Consider the following 21,960-nt stretch of genomic DNA (forward strand, 5'->3'; position numbering starts at 1 on the left):
AAGAGGTCACATGGCAGGTGGCCCCGCCCACCTGACTCTTGGTCATTTTGGGCCCGTTTCGGCCTGGATTGGGACCGAAACAGCCCGGATTGGGCCTTTGACAGGTGGTGGATCACTCTACTGCTCATCGGCGGCCCAATCCTGACCATTTTGGGCCCCTTTTCAGCCATTTTCAGCCCCTTTTTGCAATTTTGGGCCCAATTTCAGCCCTGAATGACAATGATTAGGTCCAAAACAGCCAGAATAGGTGATGTTGGGGTTGTGGCATATGCAAATCAGTTATACTAATGACACACTTCCAGTGATGGCAAGAGGTGTGGCATATGCTAATGAGTTATGCTAATGAGCTATGCTAATGAATTCCTCCAGCTCTTTTTCTACAAAATGACCCGATTATCTCCACAATCCAGCTGAGGAGTTGGGCTGAGAGGAGGGGCTTGCCCAAGACTGACTGCTGAACTCATGGCAGCAGTGGGATTCAAACCAGCAGAGTGCTAATTTGCAACCCAACCACTTAACCACTATGCTAGAGAAGCGCATAATTACCGGGTTGTACCCCACCAGGTAGTCTCACTGAATTTCATCCAATTCCTCTCCTCACCACAGGCCTCTGATCCACGTGACTTATGACCACGGTATCCCACAATCCCTAGCGTAGCCGTTTTGGTGGTCAAAAATGCTGCCTTTCCCTCTTTCAACAGTGGAAAAGCTGTAGGATCCAATCCATTCTGCAGAAGTTACAGGATGTGATTGGCCATATAGCACTGACAACTTTCAGGTGGGTATATAACAAGAGAGAGTATCACAGAACAAGAACAAGAGTTAACAGAACACTGTGAAAGCTAACTACAAACAATCAAGGAATCATCAAAAATATTTATATCAACGCATGCATTTTTGGCACCAATTGATTGTTTGCAGTTAGCTTTCATAGTGTTCTGTTAACCATATAACTTTCAGGTGGGACCTGGAGTGCTCCCAGAATTACAATTGACCTCCAGATGACAGAAATCAGTTTCCCTTGAGAAATTGGCTGCTTTGGAGGGTGGAATCCATACCATTATACCCCTGATTAGATTTCTTTCCTTCCCAAACCTCGCCTTCCTCAAGATCCACCACTAAAATCTCCAGGAATTTCCTAACTCAGTTGGCAACCATAGCTGTGTTGCCAAGTGTTGCTAGTATAGGATGTAGCAGTTGCAGCCATAATCAGAGAATTTGAAAATTTCATTTCTGAAAGAGCAAATTTCTAGTTCTCATGGATGTCGTGAGCTGCAGTTTGGGCCAGCGTAACATGAATAAGTTTATTGTGTGCTGACCTTAACTCCAAATATCTTTAGTGATCAAAATAAGCACTAAATGAATCAATGAATGAATGAATAACTGTTTGTCCTTTTTTGTTACATGTGATGATACTCTCTTACTGAGCTTCTCTGCTACAGCTCTTTCGGCTGGTATAATATGCCACAAAGAAAATCAGAACGTTTACCGCACAGTGTTTAACCAACCGTGTGTGCGTCGCAAAAAGGGTGGTGGCCCGTGCAAAATTAAGCCACCCTGTAGAATGCATCAACTGTTCTCTGATCATTCGAGAGCATAGGCCCCATAACAATAACAAACAACAAGTGTGCTCAGGGGTCATTTTGTAGAAAAAGAGCTGGAGGAACTCATTAGCATACCTCATTAGCATATGCCACACCCCTTGGCAGCCCTGGAAGTGTGTCATTAGCATAACTGATTTGAATATGCCACACCCCCTGACATCACCTATCCTGGCTGTTTTGGACCCAATCCTGGCCATTCGGGGCCGAAATTAGGCCCAAAATGGCAAAAAGGGGCTGAAAATGGCCGAAAAGGGGCCCAAAATGGTCAGGAACAGCTGAGTGGGAGAGTGATCCACCACCTGTCAGAGGCCCGATCTGGGCCATTTTGGCCCCAATCCAGGCTGAAACAGGCCCAAAATGGCCGAGGGTCAGGTGGACGGGGCCACCTGACATGTGACCTCTTTGGGGAACTGCCAGAACTGTGTTCCTGTGCACTCCCCCTTGAAATGAGCCCTGTGTTTATATACTGCTCTTCTAGACAGATTAGTGCCTATTGGGAGCAGTGAACATAGTCAATGTTACTATTATCCCCACAATCCAGCTGGGGAGCTGGGGCTGAGAGGAGTGGTTTGCCCAAGGGCATCTGCTGTACTCATGGCAATAGTGGGATTTGAACCAGCAGAGTGCTGACTCGCAACCCAACCACTTAACCACTATGTTACAGCAGCACCATAAAGCATTCTATACAGCCCTCTTCGATGTGGCAAGTCATATGCCTCATGGAGATCTCCATCCTCCCGCATTCTCTAAACAATACAGTGAGACTCCTATGAGCTATGCTTTAAAAGCAAGTTTAAGGGAAATATTTTTTTACAGTCTACACAGGGCCTATATGGTCATGTCATACAAGATAGCTGATTCTCTGGGGACACAACTCAAAAGGCCCTGATCCAATTTCTAATCTATTTCTCCCCTTGACTGGAAAGGACTTTGTGCCAGAGAGAACAAGACATTTCTTTGGGGTTAATGATTTCAAGATAGCGGCTGGCTGAATAGGGGTGGGGAAAGTGTCCAGTTGAAAACTGTTGGCTATTATTGTCCATGTTTGTAGAATGGTGCCCTGGGAAACAGAGTGAAAACCAATTCAGTTTTATACTAGAAATAGCTAAGATGTCAGTGTTAGGACAGTACCTGCTTGGCGGCCGCTCCACTGAATAGAGTTTTGAGCTACTGTTCCCCTGTTAACCATCTGCATGGTCTGTTGCTCTTACCCTGAGGAGATCTCAAAGCTACATGTTTATGGGCAGTGGCAGCTTGACAAGCTCCCGCCCCTTGAAAGAAACCAATTCCAGTCCTTTTTCCTGAGATAAAGAGGCCCTGCCCCATTAGAAAAGGCGCTGGTTTTACATTAGTCAGGCGGCGTAAGAAAGCTTTACCTTCTAACCTTTCAAAGGGCTCACGGTCCCCTTGGATTCCTTTGTGCATCCCCATGGATCCTCAGACCCCAATTTGAGAACTGCTGCATTGGAACACTTTTATACTGTTGCTATTTATCACTGACTATCCTGGGTAGCATTAGCAGGTTTCCCACTAGCTCTTCTCTCCATTTTTAAGCAGATTTCCAATAAATATAACCAGCAGCCAACTGCAACTGGTGCCCGGGCTTTTGCCCTTGTCAGGAAAATAACAGCATCTGTGCATGTGAAACCTGTCACAATCTATTACTCTGGACATTTGGGAACTTGTATGCAGCTAATGAGATCATATCCGAGTCTGTGATTTCAGGTCACCTCATTTCTGTTTGGTGCTGGCTTGCATTGCCAAACATTTGTACTGAGTTATCTGCTCTTTCTAGTGTTCCTGGTTCTATCAGGATCACACAATTTGACTGTTTGCATTTGGCAACACTGTTATGTACGGCGTCGCTCAAGAGATCTGGTTGATGGGACCCTGCAGTAAAGAGGACAACCAGCCAAGATTATGTTCAAAAGCTGGCTGGATCCAACCCGTTAATTATGGTATGAAGTATGGATGGTTTGGGGGAAGAATTATGTGCATATCTATTTTCTTTTTAAAAAATGGTATTGATTTAAATCCAGTGAGAAGAAGCAGGGTGTCTCAAACATTTGCCTCCTGGGTCTTAAAACAATAATAATACAACACTGTCAGCAGAATAAAACAGTTTCTTTTTGTTACAAAAGAAAGCAGGCAGAACCCTGAGGGATGTGCATCAGGGGTCAGCTGCTGGTGGGCTCCAATCAAAACACGGCCCTTGGGGGTGCCCAGTTTCCCACCCCCATTTTCAGCAGCACAATCAAATGGGAATTGTAGATGAGTGTGAATTCCATTGGGGATGAGACTTGGCAATAGGCTATAAAAGGGAACAGATGCTTGGATCTCACCCGACTTCCCCTTATTTCATTAGGACAATCCCTCACTGAGAAACTAAGTTCATGGCTTTGGGAAAGCATCGCTTGCCAGACTGTTTAGATTGGACCATCTCCCTCGAAGTCTGTTTTCATTTATTTGGAATTGAAGCTCGTTATTGCTAATTGCTGTTGAAGCTCTAAGCAGAACGCATTGGCCCTGCTTCTGACTTTGTCGGTATCTAACGAACAATTTGCTGCAAACGGAAATGCTAAAAGGATTCATCTACGTCGATGATTTCTTGTTGGCTTGTTTACAGGTTAGTTGTCTTCTTGGTTTAGCCCTTGTATTATCTCTCCACCGATTTGTTGCTGAAACATGCCCAATAGTTAGGCCTGTTAGGCCTTCTGTTAGCTTTGATTCCCCCCTGAATGAGGTTGTCTTTGTCACAAGGGACATTTTTGTGCAGGGGGACAGCGATCTACCTTCTAAACATATTAGGAGACTTTGATCATCTGATACTTAACAGAGCCATCAAAACAACAGAATGTTAGGACCGGAGAGACAAATACCAGCACAGAATGCCAATATGCCACTATCTCTGGTCTTTTCTCCTCCCACCAATAAACTTATTAGCTTGATAAAAGGTAATGTTGCCATGGGAATGACCGGAGGGGCAGAAGAGCACATTTCATTAGTTCATGAGCAGGGGAGGCTTCACCTTGGAAAAGAAACATTCCAATTAATTTTTAATATTCCGTCTATTTTTAACATTCCGTTTGAAATATGCACTTGATCATAATGAAGCCACCAGTACTGTGCTAAGGTAAACTCTAGCATAGCTGATGCAAATCATCCTAATTCTTAGTATTCTGGCCAATGAAAAGGGTGGTTTCTATCTATTTGGCAGATGTGCTATTTGTTTTTAATTTTATTTACAGTCCATCTTTCTTACTCAGGGCCAAGCTACAAGTGACAAATGACACTTGAATGGCAAGTGGATTGAGTGGAGCGCAAGTGAACAGGGAGAAATGCACTTGCCATTCAAGTGTCATTCTTCACTTGTAGCTTGGCCCTCAGACTCATGGGAAAGATTACTCAGGGCAACCAAATAGCAGCATGAGACAGCAAATAAGCCATTGGACTAGGATTACAAAAATCATAGCTGTGATCATTAGCTAGACTGGGGGTCCCCAACCTTTTTAAGCTTGTGGGCATATTTGGAATTCTGACACAGTGTGGTGGGTGCAGCAACAAAATGGCTGCCACAAAATGGCTGCTGCAGGAGACGGAGCCAGTGACAAAATGGCTGCTACAGCATAACTTCAGTCACACAGTGAAGATCCTTGTGCTGTGGAAGCTGCTTTTGTCAAAGCAATGTTTTTAAAAATCTGTACAGCCAATCAAATCTCCAATGGCCACTCAGAAGCCCTGCTGAGCAAAAGCCCCACCCACTTTCTAAAAACACTTGGCAGGCACCAGGAAAGGTGTTAGTGGGTCAACTGTGCTCACAGGCACTGCGTTGGGGACCTCTGGGCTAGACAATCTTTTCCTGTTAGAGTCAAACCACATCCCAGTTCAGAGCAAGAGACAGGCTGACTTCTCTTTCTGCAGATGTTTAGTCTGGATGGGGCCAGAACTGCAAGACAGCTCTTGGCCCTTCAGCTCTTGGCCCAGAGCCTGAGGACGTGCAAGGAGTCAAGTTGGCAGACCCAGACCAGATTTGTTTGCCTATTTGTTTTTGGAAACTTTTCCTTTTTGTAAAATGCTTTGTGTCCCTCTAGGGAGAAAAGTGACTGACCTAAAAATAGTTAGACAAAGAAAACCAGGAGTGGCGCCAGGGTTTTTGGCACCCGCGGCCGGCTGGTGGGGCGCACATGTGCATGCACGCACACCAGCCTGCGTGATGACGTGTGACATTATCATGGGCGTGCGCACAAGCTGGCCCGATTGCTGCGGTGGGCGGCTGGGACGGCGCGCAGGTGGCCTCCCAGCTCTCCCGCTTGGTTGCCCTGAGCCGCCCGACACCTGCTGCGCCCGGCCAGGGGCGTGTGCTGGTGGCAGCAGCAGTGTGGGGCGGGAGGTCTGGGAGGCTGCAGCTCCGTGGCATGCACTCTTGCCCCCAGCGCCTGCTCTGGCGCCCCCTCCAGCACCCTGTGCCCTGAGGCAACTGCCTACCTGGCCTCAGTGGGTGCGCCAGCCCTGAAGAAAACCAGTCCCATAAGACATCCCTGGGATGATTTCCTGTGCGGATCCTGTTACCAGCCCTATGACAAATCTTTATTGCCATGTTCATTGACCTCCATACATTTCACACCTTTGGGTCATGTAAGGAGAACAGTTTGCCTTCTGTTTTTGGCCAGTGAAGTGAGGAGGGGAAGGCAACAGGGATGGAAACAAGGTCATGGGGAGGACTGTGGTGCTAGGGGTGGTTGTAGCAAAGAACTGTAGGGCCTCTCACATTGTTGTAACAAACGAAAGAGAGATCTGAACGAACTTTGCACAAATCTGTGCCATGAGCAAACATGAGGCTGAGAAGAACAACCCATCTAAAAGGTAAGAGCACATTTCCTATGAGGAAAGGGTAAAGGGGCTGGAGCTTGGGGTTCAGGGAATAAAATTACAACTATGCTATAACATGGTAGAAGTTCATTCACTTATAGATGCTCGGGAGACAGAGGGTGAAGCTACAAGTGATGAATGACACTTGAACGGCAAGTGTATTTCTCCCTGTTCACTTGAACTCCACTCAATCCACTTGTTGTTCAAGTGTCATTCGTCACTTGTAGCTTGGCCTAGAGAACTTTAGCTCCTTTATGACACCAGCAGTGCAATCCTAAGAACACGGAGTAGACTTGAGTAGAATTCTGAGCAGATCTGCTTAGTGTTGGCCCCTAGATCTTAAATATACTGGCATTAGATCCAGTTCAGATTATTATTATTTTTTAAAGAACTTCATATGGCACATAATTAAGACATGGCACTAACTGTTACAAGTGATGACCACAAAAATGCATGTAGCATAGTTTTTTATGAATGACAATAAACCATGATAACTCATTGGAACCTCCACCTTCAAAAGCAGTATATCTGAATATCATGTGTTGGGGACAAATCATATGGGATGACATTTATTTTCACACCATGATCAACAGCTTCAGGATGTTTTCTGACACAGAAAACGTGTGGTAACACAGGTTCTAGAAACACTTTTCTAGGCCACCCCAATTCTAACACATTTATGTTCTGGGCACAGCAAATTTGCAACAATGAAAGATGCTGTTTCCATTCCCCTTGTCCGTTTTTGTCACTTGTCCCATCTGTTAATCTGGAGTCCTCCATTCATCTTCTTAAAGGTCTACAGAAAGCTGAATGGCATACTAAACCGTCATTGCAGACTGATGAACAGTGAGCTCAAAGAGTAGTTGAGACGAATCAAAAATCAAAGACAAAAACAATTAGTGGTGACCTGGAGCGACAGATTCATTGGTATTCTGGTCTCGTCCTCCAGTTTATTCGGGTCGTCGCTCATACCGCACCGGTCCTTGTTACCGCCATGCATAATGCAACCCCAACTGCACACAATTCAGAGGTGCTTTAACATAACATACGTCTTGCAATCAGTTTTAAAGCCACTGTCAGAGAAACCAGGGTCCTTGCATCAGAGTCACAGAAGAGTCTTTGCATCTGTTTGCAAACCAGTTTGAATAATGCTGTCAAGCATTCACTATGGTTACAGTGACGTGAAAGAGACATTAAAGTGCAGAACACAGAAGGCTGGATTTGTTTTCTTTGAGGAATCATATATTGAACAAAAAAGTCCTTCTTTCAACAGAAAAATGCATCCAACAAGAAGATTAATGTTACTGAACTACTGGAACTAGGGTTATTGTTATCATTGCTATTACTATTGCTATTATTATTTGCTTCACTGATACCCTGCCTGTCTCCCAAATGGGAACTCAAAATAGCTGGCAACATTCTCCTCACCTCCATTTTATCCACACAACAACCACCTTCTGACTGGCCCAGAATCACTCAGCAAGCTTCCACGGTAGAGTGGAGAGTCGAACGCAGGTTTCCTAAATCCTAGTCCAATACTCGAGCCATTGTACCATGGCTTGGAGATTTGGGGGCAGAGTCAGGATGTGATACCACAGAGTCTACTCTCCAAAGCTGCCATTGTCCCAAGGGGAACTGATCTCCATAGCGTGGAGATCAGTTGTAATTCTGACATTATACCTCATTGAGGTCTCTCCTTTCCCCAAACCCCACCCCCAGGCTCCACCTCCAAACAGAGTTGGTAGGCCCCCTCAACCTCCCGGCGGGGGGATAGGGGCCTGGCACTTACCTTGGGGGAGAGGGGTGTGCATGCGAAGCGTGCGCATGCACCCCCACAAGCGCGATGACGCCACTTCAGGAGTGACATCATTGCATGGCCCCTGGAAGCGCACCCATGCTCCGTAGGGGCTCAAAACGGGCCCGATCCACGCTGAGATGGGCCCGTTTTGAGGCACTGCGGAGCACAGGAGCGCTCCTGTGCTCCACAGCACCCAAAAACAGGCCCATTTGGCCACGGATTGGGCCCGTTTTGAGGTGCTGCCTCAAAACTCCCAATATTTGTTTAAATAGCCTGCTCCTGGACTATTTTAATGATTTTTAAAACATTATTATTATTTTTATGTTTTTGTGATTTTAATGTATTTTTTAATGTTGTTAGTCGCCCTGAGCCCATCTGTGGGGAGGGCGGGGTATAAATCGAATAAAATAAATAAATAAATAAATAAATAAAAAGAGCCTGGTGTTTTGCTAGCTACAATTCCAAGCAAGCAAACATTAAAATGGGCATTACGTGCAAGGACGCTCATCAAACCCGGAAACTGCAAGAGCCTTATATCCTTGCTGGCTCCAAGCTGTAACATCCTTTGCAAATTTCCTACTAAATCATGAATAGTGAGTAGGCTTGTTGAACAAGCAAGGCTAGAGTCCTGAACAGCTTGTATTTGCATACTTCTCAGATTAATGTCAGAATGACAGCCAAATACTACCAAATGTTAAACGAAATGTTACCGAACAAATGAAAGGATATTGCCCTAGGATTCTCAATATTGCTCGACACATTGAGAAAATGGAGAATTTTGGCCCTGCCTCGTAATCCTCATCTGGACACCAGTAACTTGTCTGTTTACTGCCAAAGGCTCAATATTTTTGACATTCTGTAAAATATGTTACTGTAGAACTGGGTCTGTGGAATATAAAGACAGATGCAGGAAGAGCAACAGCAGTTGTGAAGGGATAACGGCCACGGGAGAGTTACTTGAAAGGATGGCCAATATGGTAACCATGGACTTTCCTTTTTTAAATTGAGATTTTTGTATTATTCAAGAACAATCCTAAAAACTACAATTACACAAAAAATTGATAAACAACAAAAGAAACAACAAGCAACTAACCAATGTACAAAAGTAACAACACATACTAATAATACAAAGAAACAACCACAACCAAAAAAACCCTATATAAACTAAAAGGGCTTCCGATTTTCTCCGGAACAAATATTGGTATCGTCTTCAAATTTACACTTAATCTAAGTAGTCATTAAAAGCCTCTTTTTCCTAATGTCCAAATTGCTTAGTCTCTAAATCCATAAATCATCAAGTCATCATTATCTATTTCATATAAAAAAATCTATGAAGGGTTTCCATTAATCAACAAACAAACTTATTGACTTTTTTCTAATTAGTACAGTAAGTTTTGCCCTCATTGCCAATTCTAACACCTTTATCAGTCAATCCTTCTTTGTAGGCAATGTCAAACTCTTCCACTTCTGTGCTGCTGTAATCATATATAAAAAGGTAGTACCGAAACTCTTTTCCTGTTGACTGTGGTAACTATGGACTTTCCAAGGTTCAATATGCCAGAAGATCTGCCTGCTAAGCGAGTACACATCATTTCTAGCCAAAACTGACTGGAGGTGCTTATTGCTGATAGCTGAAAGTTTAACCACTATGAATTTCATGTCTAGGGTTGGTCTATCCCTTCTAAATCCGAAAATTCTATCAGTCGTTCCAAAATCTGTCATGCTTTCTGATAAATGCCTGTCCTATTCCTGCTCGCATAGATAACCATTATGTAATCTCTATCCATTCTCTATTGCTATCTCGTACGTCAGAAATTCCTTTACAATCCCATCTCCTCCTCTGTTCTTTCAGCTCCTTCCCTCTATATTCATCTTTTCTATTAAAGCTTATGGCTCCATCCCTCATCGCTGAAAGAATGTAAGAAAAGTTCTGCTGGATTCACAATGGTTCAGAATCCTGTTTCTAGGGATGTGCACCCATATATTTCCGGGCTTAAAATAACCCCCCAAATGCTTTATCAGTATTTTTCATGTATATACCAGTCAGTCAAACTGGTGTTTGGAATTCTAGAAGATTGGTTTCTGCAAAATCCTGAAAATATTTAGGAATATCCAAAAAAAATTTGGGCCCAGCATTTAGAGGTTCCCAGCCCTGTCTGTCTTCCATTTTTCAGCGTTTCTGTATCACTGGCTGTTTCCCCACGGTCTAAAAATAGCACGATACTCACGGAAGGCTGCTGGCTTCCTTGCACGATTTTTGATGCCATCCGTTTACAAAATGGAGGCAGCCAGCCACAAAAGTGGCATCATCACCGCCTGCCTCCATTTTGTAAACGGATGGCATCAAAAATCGTGTGAGTATCGCGCTATTTTTAGTTTGTGGGGAAATGACCAGTATCTTGCCAGGACTACCTGGCTATGTTGGTACTGTCTCGTACAAGTTGGTTTGGCTTGGAATTGCTGGTTTGACATTAGTTGTGTTGGATTTGCAAGTGTCTTTTGCTTAAGTTGGATTCTCTGGTTTGACACTAGTCTGTGGCCTGTGGTTCTGCTGTCATTAATAGGTTTGATATTTCAGTTGATTATGTTTGCCTTGGAGGCTTTTGGCCAATGGTTGCTTGCTCTTGTGTGTTGTCCACTGGCTTCCACCTGCAGAAAGCAGGCTTTCCCTCCTATGGGGACAAGTAGGATACAATGTATCCTATGGGGATACATCCCTAGAAACAATGGGGACAAGTAGGATAGCTGGAGGCACCTTGTTCAGGGGTCCATAGAATTTAATCCTTTGGTCCACTTTGCTTAGGGGAGTCTTTAGTGGACAGCCAGCACTAGGACTTCTGAAATTTTAGTGTCATTTTTTGAAAAATGGCCATTTGAGCTCCCCTGAAAATCCCCAATAGGGAATAACAGAACTCAAATAACTCCGGAATTCTTGCAGTATTTTAAGCCTTTCACACCTAATCGTCTTCTTTTTATTGAAAGCAACATGCATGCACAAGACCAACTAAATGTTTGTGCAGCTGAAAAACTACAAAACTCGCAACGTGATGCAGCCAGGAGCAAAGCACACACGAATGCACAAACATCTAAGGCCTTTCAGTAAGGATTTGGTCACACTGAATAAAATGACACACATTTTTAAAATCCAAACTGGCAGCAGCCTTCTCTATGAAAATGGATGGCTCATCACCAGGTAAGAGAACTGCAAAACAAAATCCCTCCACATTTTTGCATGTTACATTCATCTACGTTATTGGTAACAATTGAAAATATATAAAAATATTGTTGCTTAGGTTATGTTATTTGAATAAATCATTACAAGTCTTGATTCAGAAATGCTGTTAAAAATATAGCAATGCGTGCGGAGAATATGCTAAAATGACCATCTTACCTCTTCCAGTGCCCATAATGAATCAACCAGTGGCTTGATCTTCTTGTCGTTGTACAGTGTTATGAGTTTGTCCATTACATTGTTAATCAGGCCGCTTCGGCCTTGTTTGAAAAGCAGGTTTAAGAGAGAAAATCCAGCTATGATTTTGTTCTCTTCGTATAGCTTGATTGGGTTGACTTTCTCCACTTGCCACCACTAGAGACAAATGGCAACAGGGTCAGGACAACATGGTAAATAAGCATAAAGTCATGTACGGTGTTAATCAATGTAAAGTGATATACAGTGGAGTAAAAGAATAGTGCTACATCTGTCTGTCTGTGACTATCTGTCTCTTGGTGAGCTTTGACCTGGCAGTAGCTAAACAGGAAAGAGGTCTTGGAGTCAACAAAGAAAACCTGGAGTGTGACAACATTGACAAAGGCAAATTTGGAACTCCCTCTCCAAGGAGATTCGCCTGTCTCCCTCCGTCATTCTCTTCCACCAGCGGGTGATGACTTTTTGTTTCATTTGGTGTATGTCCAGTAAACTCTTACAGGCCTTTTCCTTGGTTTGTGCCTGTTTTTGTTTATATAATAACTGTGCTTATATACTGCTCTTTAGAACAGCTGCAGACATCCTACCCATGAGAAGCAATCAGCTTATAAAAATGCTAACTCCACTGCCTCAGGAAATGATGGAAGATTGTGCCTAGCAAGGGTGGATTTGGGGAAGGATTTGATGTTCATTTTCTAGGAACCTCCTCTAATCTCTATGGTCCTTACCATAGAGGGGAAATCCCTAGAGAGTTTCTACAGAGGCCATTTTTTCTCCCGTTACTCATGCTGCAATCCTAAGCACAGTTACTCCAGTCTAAGACCACTGAAATCAATGGTCTTAGTCTGGTGTAACTCTGCTTAGAATTCCACAGTCAGATTCTTAAGTGTGAGAGACTGGAGATGAGGGCAGGGTTTGCCAGCTGCAGGCAGGAAAATGACAAGCCTAACTCTATGTGCTCCTGCCGGAGGCTATAGACAACCTCAAGGATGATAATGGTGGGGGAAGGAGGCACTGAAGGAACAAATTTCTTTCTGAGGATTTTCTGATTCAACACCTTTTAAAAATTGTTTTTCTATGTGCCTTTGTTGTACTGGGGTAACCTTTAAAGAGACTCTGAATTGGAAAACACATCCTTGCGATGGTTAAATCCTCAGCATCAAGCATTGTAGGGTCAATCATACATTTTTTTCATATAAAGGGGGATCGACTGATAGATCCAGCACTGAAATGATTTAAGAGTAAGGTAGTCTCTCACCTCCTATATGGAGCTGAAGTGTGGGGTTGGAAGGAAGATATTCTAACCAGTCTTGAAGTAATCCAAAATAAATTTTTGAGATGAATTTTGGCTTTACCCAAAGGCGCTCCTGCTGCCCTGATGAGGGCCGAAACAGGACTCCCCTCCCTTAGGGCGCGGGTACACCTTGCAGTTTTAAAATACTGGAAAAGCATCAAATTTTCCAGTTCTGACTTTCCCCCACACCCACTTTTTCTTCCTTGTCGTTCTGACTCCCTAAGCTGCCAATCAGTAATTTTTTTACTATCTAAAGACCCCACACGCCCTGGCTTTCTATCCACCATTTGCCAAAGGTATACCATCCCGGATGACCTGTTAGGGGTCTCAGCCAACAACGTCTCACGGCTATCAATATTAAAATCTAAGGCAGCTCCTTGGTATAAACTAATCAAATTTGTCCACTTAAGATCTCCCTACCTAGCCAGTATTTCTCATTATAACCTCAGAGTCTCTTTCACTGCTCTGCACTTTCAGATGATGCAAACAGCTCTCTTGGCAGGGCGATATTCTCACACCCCTATGGAACACCGCAGCTGCATTTGTGGATTATCTACAGTGGAGAACCTTTCCCACTACCTACTTTATTGTCCATTATATAGTGTACCCAGAGCTAAATTCTTGGCCAGAATCTTATCAGTCACAAACACATATTCTGAAATCGAGAAGATTGTGTTTTTGTTATCTGACACTGATAACCATGTGTCCTACAGAGTCTCTCAGTTTGCACTTGCAGCCAAAAAAGTAAGATCTAAGGTGGTATTGAATGAGGCTGTTTCGTGATTCCTGGGATAGTGTGATATACTGTATTGTCTTAATTAATTTTAATTAACTTTTTCAAACTGTGATACTGGATTTAACTGTTTATTAGTTGATGTTTGGAACATTTGTGATGGCCTATGGCTATAGACAATAAACTCTTTGGTACTTTGATTGCATTTTTAACTTGTCCTTCCTCGCTGGAGTTCTGAGCAGCATGCAGGCTTCTCCCCTTGTCACCCCTACAATGAACCTGAGAAAGAAAACATGACAGAGGCCCAGAGTCATCCAGAAAACTGCCGTACAAACCTGGATCTCTTTTGTCCCAGGCTGATTCCGCACATGTTGGATAATGCACTTTCAATGCACTTTATCGTTTGAGGTGGATTTTTTGTTCCGCACACAAAAAAATCTGTTCCAAATGATCTATAAAGAGGATTGGAAGTGCATTATCCAATGTGTGCGAAATCACTCCAAGTCTCACACTGTGGCCAGTAAACCACACTTATTCAGAAACGTAAAGCGTATCTGGCATTCCCTCTACTCTCTCTGTTCCCAAACATTCACTATTTTAGCCAGATGAGCAACCAGAATTCATTTTGGAGGCTCGCACTGTTTCTTTTAACATAGAAAATCTCATTTTGTTATCGTCTAAAGGAAACCCTTGCTGGCCAGTAGCACGGATCACTTTGCAACAGGGTCTCCAGATGAATTTGCGCCAGTATTGTATTCTTGACTGTAATTCTTTTATCATTTCCAATGCAATTAAGGCTGCCTGCTTTAGCCCACAGGCATCTTTGCGAGAGAAGCAGTCGGCATTTGCAAGAGGGGCCAATTCTTCTTAATTGAAAAAAGGCATATTTGATAACTTGATTTTTAATAGTTTAATTAGATTAGGATAAAAAAGCAATTTACATTTTTATGAACAATTCAATGAACTTCTCTACTTTTTATTAAAGAGCTTCCTTAATGGCTTGCTTTTTTCTGGCAGATACCATTTTTTAAATGCAATATCTCTTCCACAGCAGGAGCTGGCTGAAATTTTAATGGTTTAAAATCAACATGTGCTTTGCACTCTTTATTGGTGAAAAATAAATGTTATATAGTAAAAATTAAGCACTAAATACTCTCGCTACTGCTATTTCTACTGCCCAAACTTTCTGCTTATTCAAACCCTGATTGCTCTTTCCTCTAGTTCAATACTTCATCAAAGTCTGGTTCTAGGCCTTGAGTGGCCAATGTCTTCCCTTCGGATGGCTGATGTGCCTCACACTTTGACAGCTGGGGCTCTAGGTCATATTTGTCACACAACTACAAGCTGTCACACACAAAACATCCTTTACCCCTTTTAGCAGCAGTACTGCAAGGAAAACTTAATAATGTTTTGTGCCTTTCTTTTCCAATAATATATGATGCTACCTACGGTCATTGGGGAAAAAATAATGGAGACAAATGAAAACAAAGCTAGATGTTACATGGGAGAGACATGAAGAAGGTCACGACAGTGCAATCCTAAACAGAGCTACACTTTTTTTTTAATGGTCTCTCTAGATGTGCAAGTTTTTAAACAGTTGGGCCCAGGTTCCCTAGACCCAACTCGGGTTCCCCGCAGCCACACAGCAGCTGTGGAGAATGGCTATTTAAAAACAAAGGAGAGCTCAAATGGCTTCAGAATGCCACCAAGGCTGGAGGAAGGGCTCCGGCCTTCCCCCCAAGCCATTTCCCCATGTCAAAATAGCACAAGGGGAGAGCATTTCCCTGTTTTTACTGCTCCACATGCACAGAATACTCTGTGTGGTAAAAACAGAGATACCTCCTACTCACTATTTTGGAAAATGGTCATTCTGCACAGTTGCTGTGTGGCTGTGGGGAACTGAGTTGGGTTTGGATAACCTGGACTCAACTCCTTAAAAACCTGCAAGTCTAGAGAGACCCTAAATCCACTGAAATCATTGGCATTAGAAAGGTTCAACCCTGCATAGGACTGCACTGTGAGAAACACTGGCTGGGTGTATGAGGGATAACCCTTTTCCTCAGATTTTTTTTTTTTTTGCAGAGAATAACATCTCCTAAACTGCTTGCCTATTCGTGGGGAAGAAAAGAAATGGTGACTTGTATCCAGATGAGAATGAGTTTAAGCAGTGCTCCCCCCACCAGGTGTTTCTGAGCTCAAATTGGCCTCCTTCCCAAAAACTGGGAGTTTCTTCATGCATCTCTTGTATAGTTCGCTACTCAGTCTGCAAAATCGTAATCAAGCTGTAAAAGAAGAAAAGAATTCTGGGGTGGTAGAAAATAGCAGGAACAGATGAATAACAGCCATTTAGGAGAGTCAGAAGAGACTGGTACTTACAGATTTTGCAAAGCTGAAGAAACTTTTGGTTTCCCCAGTAACCATGTTCGACGAGCCTGAAAAACAAAGGGAAAGAGAAAATGCATGAGTGTAGACGCTGTATATCATGTGCCATGGGGAACGGGCTGAACTATTTTGGCACCCTTAATCAAAAGCCAAACATATCACCTCCCCCTGTCTGTAAAATCTTCCCAAGGAATGATGAAGGTGGAATATCTCCTGTTTTGTTACACAAACTGTGCCAGCTGCCGACGATGGCTGTCTTTCAATGGATACTAACATGGAGTCTTCAGATAGATTCCCACTTCCTTGGTGTACATGAAAAGGATCACTTGTTACGAACACCCTGACATTAACCTCCCAGTGCAAAGCTACACATGTTGAGGAGAAGGATTGGGCCACTAGAATTATTCTCTGTGACTAGCTGTCATAGTCCCAATTTGAACTGGGCATGAAGTGCAGGGGAATTGAGGGGAACCTGCAACTCTTGCCGGACTGGGTAGGTACCCTAGACCCAACAGACTAACTCCAGAATATGTCAGTTAACTAGTCTGACTGACCCAGATGGTGTTGGACTTTCATACAAGCAATTTCTCTCATGCCTTCTTGACACTATGCTCTGTGCCTCAACAAATATCTGAAGTAGTTCCTAAGAGTTCATCACACAAAGCATGGCAGTATAATAGTGTCTGACACCTGATGAGCCCTAATTAAGAAACTGTAGCTAATTCCAGCTCCCCAGATTGTGTGCCACTAGGAAACAAGGGAAGAACACATATCGACTTCTCAAGAAAGCACGTTTGATAACTTCAGAGGCCACCTCAGAAAATGCCCTCTTCCTGGGAGAGACGTTAATCACTAGAAGATGGAACCTAGAATGGGGTTGTACTGGCTAGTCTTAAAACTTTGTGTGTTTGTGTCTTTCAGTGTTGGAGTACTGCCATTTTCATGTGGGGAGTTACCACAGTTGGATGGGAGGGGCTGGGCTCAGTGGACGTGCCTCTGCTTTTCATATAGAAGAATCCAGGTTCAGTTCATAGAATCTCCAGTTAAAAGAACCAGGCAGTAGGTGATGTGAAAGACCTCTACCTGAGACCCTGGAGAACTGTTGACGGAGTAGACAATTCTGACCTTGATGGACTGATGGTTTGATTCAGTATAAGGCAGTTCCATGTGTGTGAGATACTACTTAACCCCTGCTGGGAGAGTGACTATGGAGTATGGGGATGGTGGTGAATATATTACCTGCTCCGTTTAGAATGTATTGACTATCACTCACCATATAAAATGTAAGTCCCAAGGGGTTTGAGAAGACCGAGGCCTTTCCCTGTGTTTTCCCCACAAAGGCAATCTAGAACAATGTCTACACCATCTGCAGAGATTCTGGAAAACAAGAGAGATACATTTTGCAACGTGAGGGTCTCACAGCTTAACCCCCACCAGAAGATTCTCATCAAGGTAAGTGGAAATAAATGAAGAAAATTAAAATCTGGCCTATGAATCATATATGCAGAGGCTTTTACAGTGATATGAATCATAGAGGCACACCCAGTAGAAGCCACATAACTATCATTTATGGATCTTCAGATGATCTGTATGGGGAAAGGCTCAGTGATAGAACATGTTTTGCATTCAGAAGGTCTTAGCTTTAACCCCTACATATGCAGTTAAAGATTTCAGGTGGCAGAAGCTGGGAAGTACCTTCGTTGGCTTGAAACCCTGGAGATTAGCTGCCCATTACTAAGGTAGGTAAACCAATGGTCTGACTTAGTAAAAGCCAACATTCTGGGTTTATTTGTGGCAGAGTCCATGCTTTGCATTCAGCAGACCCCTCCAGTTCCTGACATCTCCAATCAACTGATCTCAGATGGGAGAAGCCTGCCTCCAACCCAAATGTGCTGATGCCAGTCAAAGATGACAATACAGAGCTACATGGGCCAGGGGGTCTGACTCAGTATGAGCCACCTTCTTGTGTGCATGTGCAACAATGGCATGCCAGCCATCTTTGGTCCAGACAGATGTACCTCTGGCAGGTAATGCACACCTATGGTCCAGCTCAAGCACTCAACTTTAGACTTGCTAGAACTGGATTAAGGCCAAAGTTGGTCCTCTGCACTGGTGTCTAAACATGGAATTACATTCTGGACACAACAGCAGCAGACACTGGTACTGCTATGGAGGGCTAAGCATCATTTCTCTTGGTCTGGTCTAACCTGTAATGTGGGCCCTACCACTATGGGCTGGATCCAGACTCTTTTTTGGGGGCGCAGGGACTTGCAGAGTGCAATTTTCCTTCCTTCCTCTTCCTTAAGGAGTTCAAAATGTCCCTGGAGTTCTTTTCCTGGGGAAGCAGGAATACTCTAGGGACAGGATTTTTGTGGGGCATTTTGGGTCTGTCACAGAAAACGGAATATCATAAAATTATGCACTGCAGCCAGAAATCTTTGCGCAGAAATGTCTAGCTGGTATCAAAGACGATGGGGAAATAATTTTGAACACAAACTAAGGATTGAACTAGAGACTTTCCTGCTTCATGATCCACAGCTCTAGATCTACCAGACCATTTTAGGCTGTGGAGATATAACCAAGGCAATAAGGAAAAACAAATTAGGAAGGGACAAAAGCATGTATTGTTAACCTCTGCAGACTCTGGAGGATGCAAGAAGAGATAAAAAAAGATTAAAAAAACATGATTTATCACTATTATTTTACAAGGCAGGATGGGAATGGAGGCCAATGAAGAAGTGAAAATAAATTAAGGTTATATGATGCGGAAATATGGGAAGCCTATAAAAAAAAAAGGACGGTGAATATTTTAAATAAACAAGCGATTTTAACAGCATGTTAATTATAACATATTATACGACTCTTTGCAGTATAGATACTGAATTTGCTAAATGATGTTCTCCACCATCACCAGGAACAAATAAAATGGGGCTGCATTCAGAAGTTCATGATTAGGCTTTGCTATACACTGGAGCTGCGTGAAGGGGCTGTGAAATGCCAGAAGGGAAATGCCAGTCACGCACTCTCAGCCTAACCCACCTCGCAGAGTTGCTGTGAGGATAAAATGGAGGAGAGGAGACTGATGTAAGCTTTGGGGAGAAGGGTACAGGATAAACAAAGTAAAACAAACAACTACATAAATAAATGTTTGAGTCCTCGCTAAGCATCCTGCTATCTGGGAAAGAAATAAACTCTAATTTGTTCACATCTGAACACATGTGTCATGCAAGAGGCAGGGAGGAGGGATGGATCTCATCTTTGAGCTTGGCCATTAAGAATGCTTGTTCCCATCGTGGACAAAACTGAGTTTTCTTGTGGCGTTATGCGGGAGCATAACTGGGCATTCATGTGGCGTGTCATGCATCACACATGAAGTGATCTGTGTGGCAAAGTGCAGCGTGCCTTCTCTTCCACCAAGGATTTTTTTTTCCTGAACTAGTAAATGTTTGTACTGGGTAGTGCTTCTGTATGGTACAGTCCAATATCATCAGATCTTGGAAGCTAAGTAGGGTTGGTGCTTGGATGAGAGAGCAACAAGGAAGGCTACAGAAGAAGGCAATGGCAAATCACCTCTGCTCCTCACTTGACTTGATAACCCCTTGCTGGGATTGCCAAAAGTTGGGTGTGACTTGACGCACCCATGTATGTAAATATCTGTACTAAATTATTTTTTTAAAAAGCAGACAGACTGAGGAACAACGAAGGGTGGGTGTTGCTTTTAGTCTGACATGTCAAGTTTGGACAGTGTTGCTCCTCAGTACTCCTTAGCAGAGATGGTCACGAACAGCAAAACAAACTGAAAAAAACCATGAACAGCCCAATGTGTTGTTCGCGAACAAGCTGTTCATGAGGCCCCATTCTAAACTAACAGGTGGTCGTTGCAAGCCTCGTTCGTTGCTGTTCGCCAAGCCGGACAGTCTGGCACCTGCAATCAATTCCCTTGGCAACTTAGGCAGGGATTGTCTGAACTCTGTCTGAACTCCCGCTGTTGCCCTGGGAACCCCAATCTAAGTCCAATTTAGCTTGATAGGCAGGTCCTCTTTCCAAGTGTGGACTGGAGCTCCAAATTTGTTACAAGAGGAAAAGACCAGGGGGGAGGGGGGCTCCCAGCTCTGGCTTTCAGGGAGAGACAGTTGCTGTTAGAGAGACAGGGTGAGTGCATTGGAGCTTGAATTTTCTTTGTGTGTGGTGGGATAGGGATCTACCCCTTCAGGTTCCAGGGCTGCTGCCAGGCTCTGGGGCCACACTATTATTTATTATTGGTACCTTTCCTGCTACCTGCTCAGGTAGGGTTTCTGTGAGTGGTGTGGTAGGGATCTACCCCTTCAAGTTCCAGGGCTGCTTTCAGGCTCTAGGGTCACGCTATTATTTATTATTGGTACCGTTCCTGCTGCCTGCTCAGGTAGCGTTTCTGGGAGTGGTGCGATAGGGATCTTGATGGCTGGAGGAGAGCCTGCTGGTCCCCACCAACAATGAATAACGAACATGTTCGTGAACAGGATCATGTTCGTCAATGTTCGTTGTTTGTGGATGGCAACGAACAACAAACACCATGTTCGGGGGGGGGGTCTGTTCGTGCCCATGTCTACTCCTTAGAGCTCAAGGCTGATGTACAGATACAACCCAAGGCAATTTGTAATGACAGTATTTATAAATCTTGTTTAGCTTTCTGTGGCCTTCAGATGCAAAGATTAAAATCAAAATACAAGCAGAAGGTCAATAAGCACTCTTCATAGAATCCATGTTCTTTGACTCCCTGTCCCTCCCACCACGCCTCCATAGATTCCTAGATTAATGACAAAAACTGGAGTAGATGGCTTCCCTGGAGCTGCCAAAAATCTGTTCTCCTCAGTCCCACCTGAGGCCATTTCAGCTTCCTTGCTCTCTTTACTTCCAGTCTGTTGAAGCTCCACTAGAAGGGAGGGAGGAAGAGGAGGAGGAGATTTCTTCCACAGCTCATGCCTGCTCAATCTGCACCTCAGGCAGCAGGCTTGCAGCAGCCATCTACAGCTCAGGCAGCCAGCTTCTAGCGGTAGCAGTGGCTGATCACCTTGTTTGGTCCAACAGGGGGGTAGAAGTGATTCTGGGGCCCCATCCTGGACTTTTGCCCAGGGCCTAAGACTGTCCCCACTTGGAAGTACCGCCAATGTTTTTTCGATTATTTCATCTTATTTCATCCTGATTTTCTATTAAGTCTGTTGAGTCCACCTTTTCATGGCTTATCAGCCATTGCCACCCCCTGTCCCCCACTTTTAACTATGCTGCCCTCCTCTTGGTTCACCACCTGACAATATCCTTCAGTGTCTGTTACACATTGGGTTTGATCTAGCAGTCATTTCTACTCACTTGTGTCAGCAATATGGGACTTCTTCGCCTCTCCTGTTCCATTGAAGCCTGAGATACTTTCTGGTAACCCAGAACAGAAAGAGGGGGAAACTGGAGGTTTGCAGGGAGGATATTTGGCAAAAAAAATCAGCTCTTTTTCTATTAGTGGAAATCTGCCACTGGATCTGACCCACAGTAAACTAGAATATTTGGTCCTCCTTTCTCATCTAAAATGACACGTCCTGCTATACATACTAACCATAAGAGTCCAAATTGGACTTCATTCTTCAATTATACAATGCAACCACATCAATGGCTGCAAAAGTTAACAATTTATTTTTTTTCTAACCCACTTTAATTAAAGAATTATGAAAACTCTCAGTGCAGTTATTGTAGATAATTATACCCGAGGGAATGTGAACGGCATAAGGTACAGCAGATACATTCTAATCCTCACAAGCAGCGTTGGTCTCATAACGGTCTGAAATGAGCTAATAGTGGTGACCGTCACAATCGAGGCTAAATTTCCTG

At 43.7% G+C, this 21,960-nt stretch overlaps 1 protein-coding gene across 1 annotated transcript in view; it reads right to left on the bottom strand.

The window, feature by feature from the left end:
- VAT1L (vesicle amine transport 1 like) overlaps positions 1-21,960 on the bottom strand; it is a 105,351-nt gene that overhangs the window by 35,589 nt on the left and 47,802 nt on the right. The window contains exons 5-7 of the mRNA XM_055000864.1: positions 17,378-17,481; positions 16,099-16,154; positions 11,663-11,857 (exon numbers count right to left, since the gene is read on the bottom strand). Coding sequence (XP_054856839.1) covers positions 11,663-11,857; positions 16,099-16,154; positions 17,378-17,481 — 355 coding nt within the window. The remainder of the gene's footprint in view (positions 1-11,662; positions 11,858-16,098; positions 16,155-17,377; positions 17,482-21,960) is intronic.

This window comes from Eublepharis macularius, chromosome 16, assembly GCF_028583425.1.
Source record: "Eublepharis macularius isolate TG4126 chromosome 16, MPM_Emac_v1.0, whole genome shotgun sequence".
Taxonomy (NCBI): Eukaryota; Metazoa; Chordata; class Lepidosauria; order Squamata; family Eublepharidae; genus Eublepharis; species Eublepharis macularius.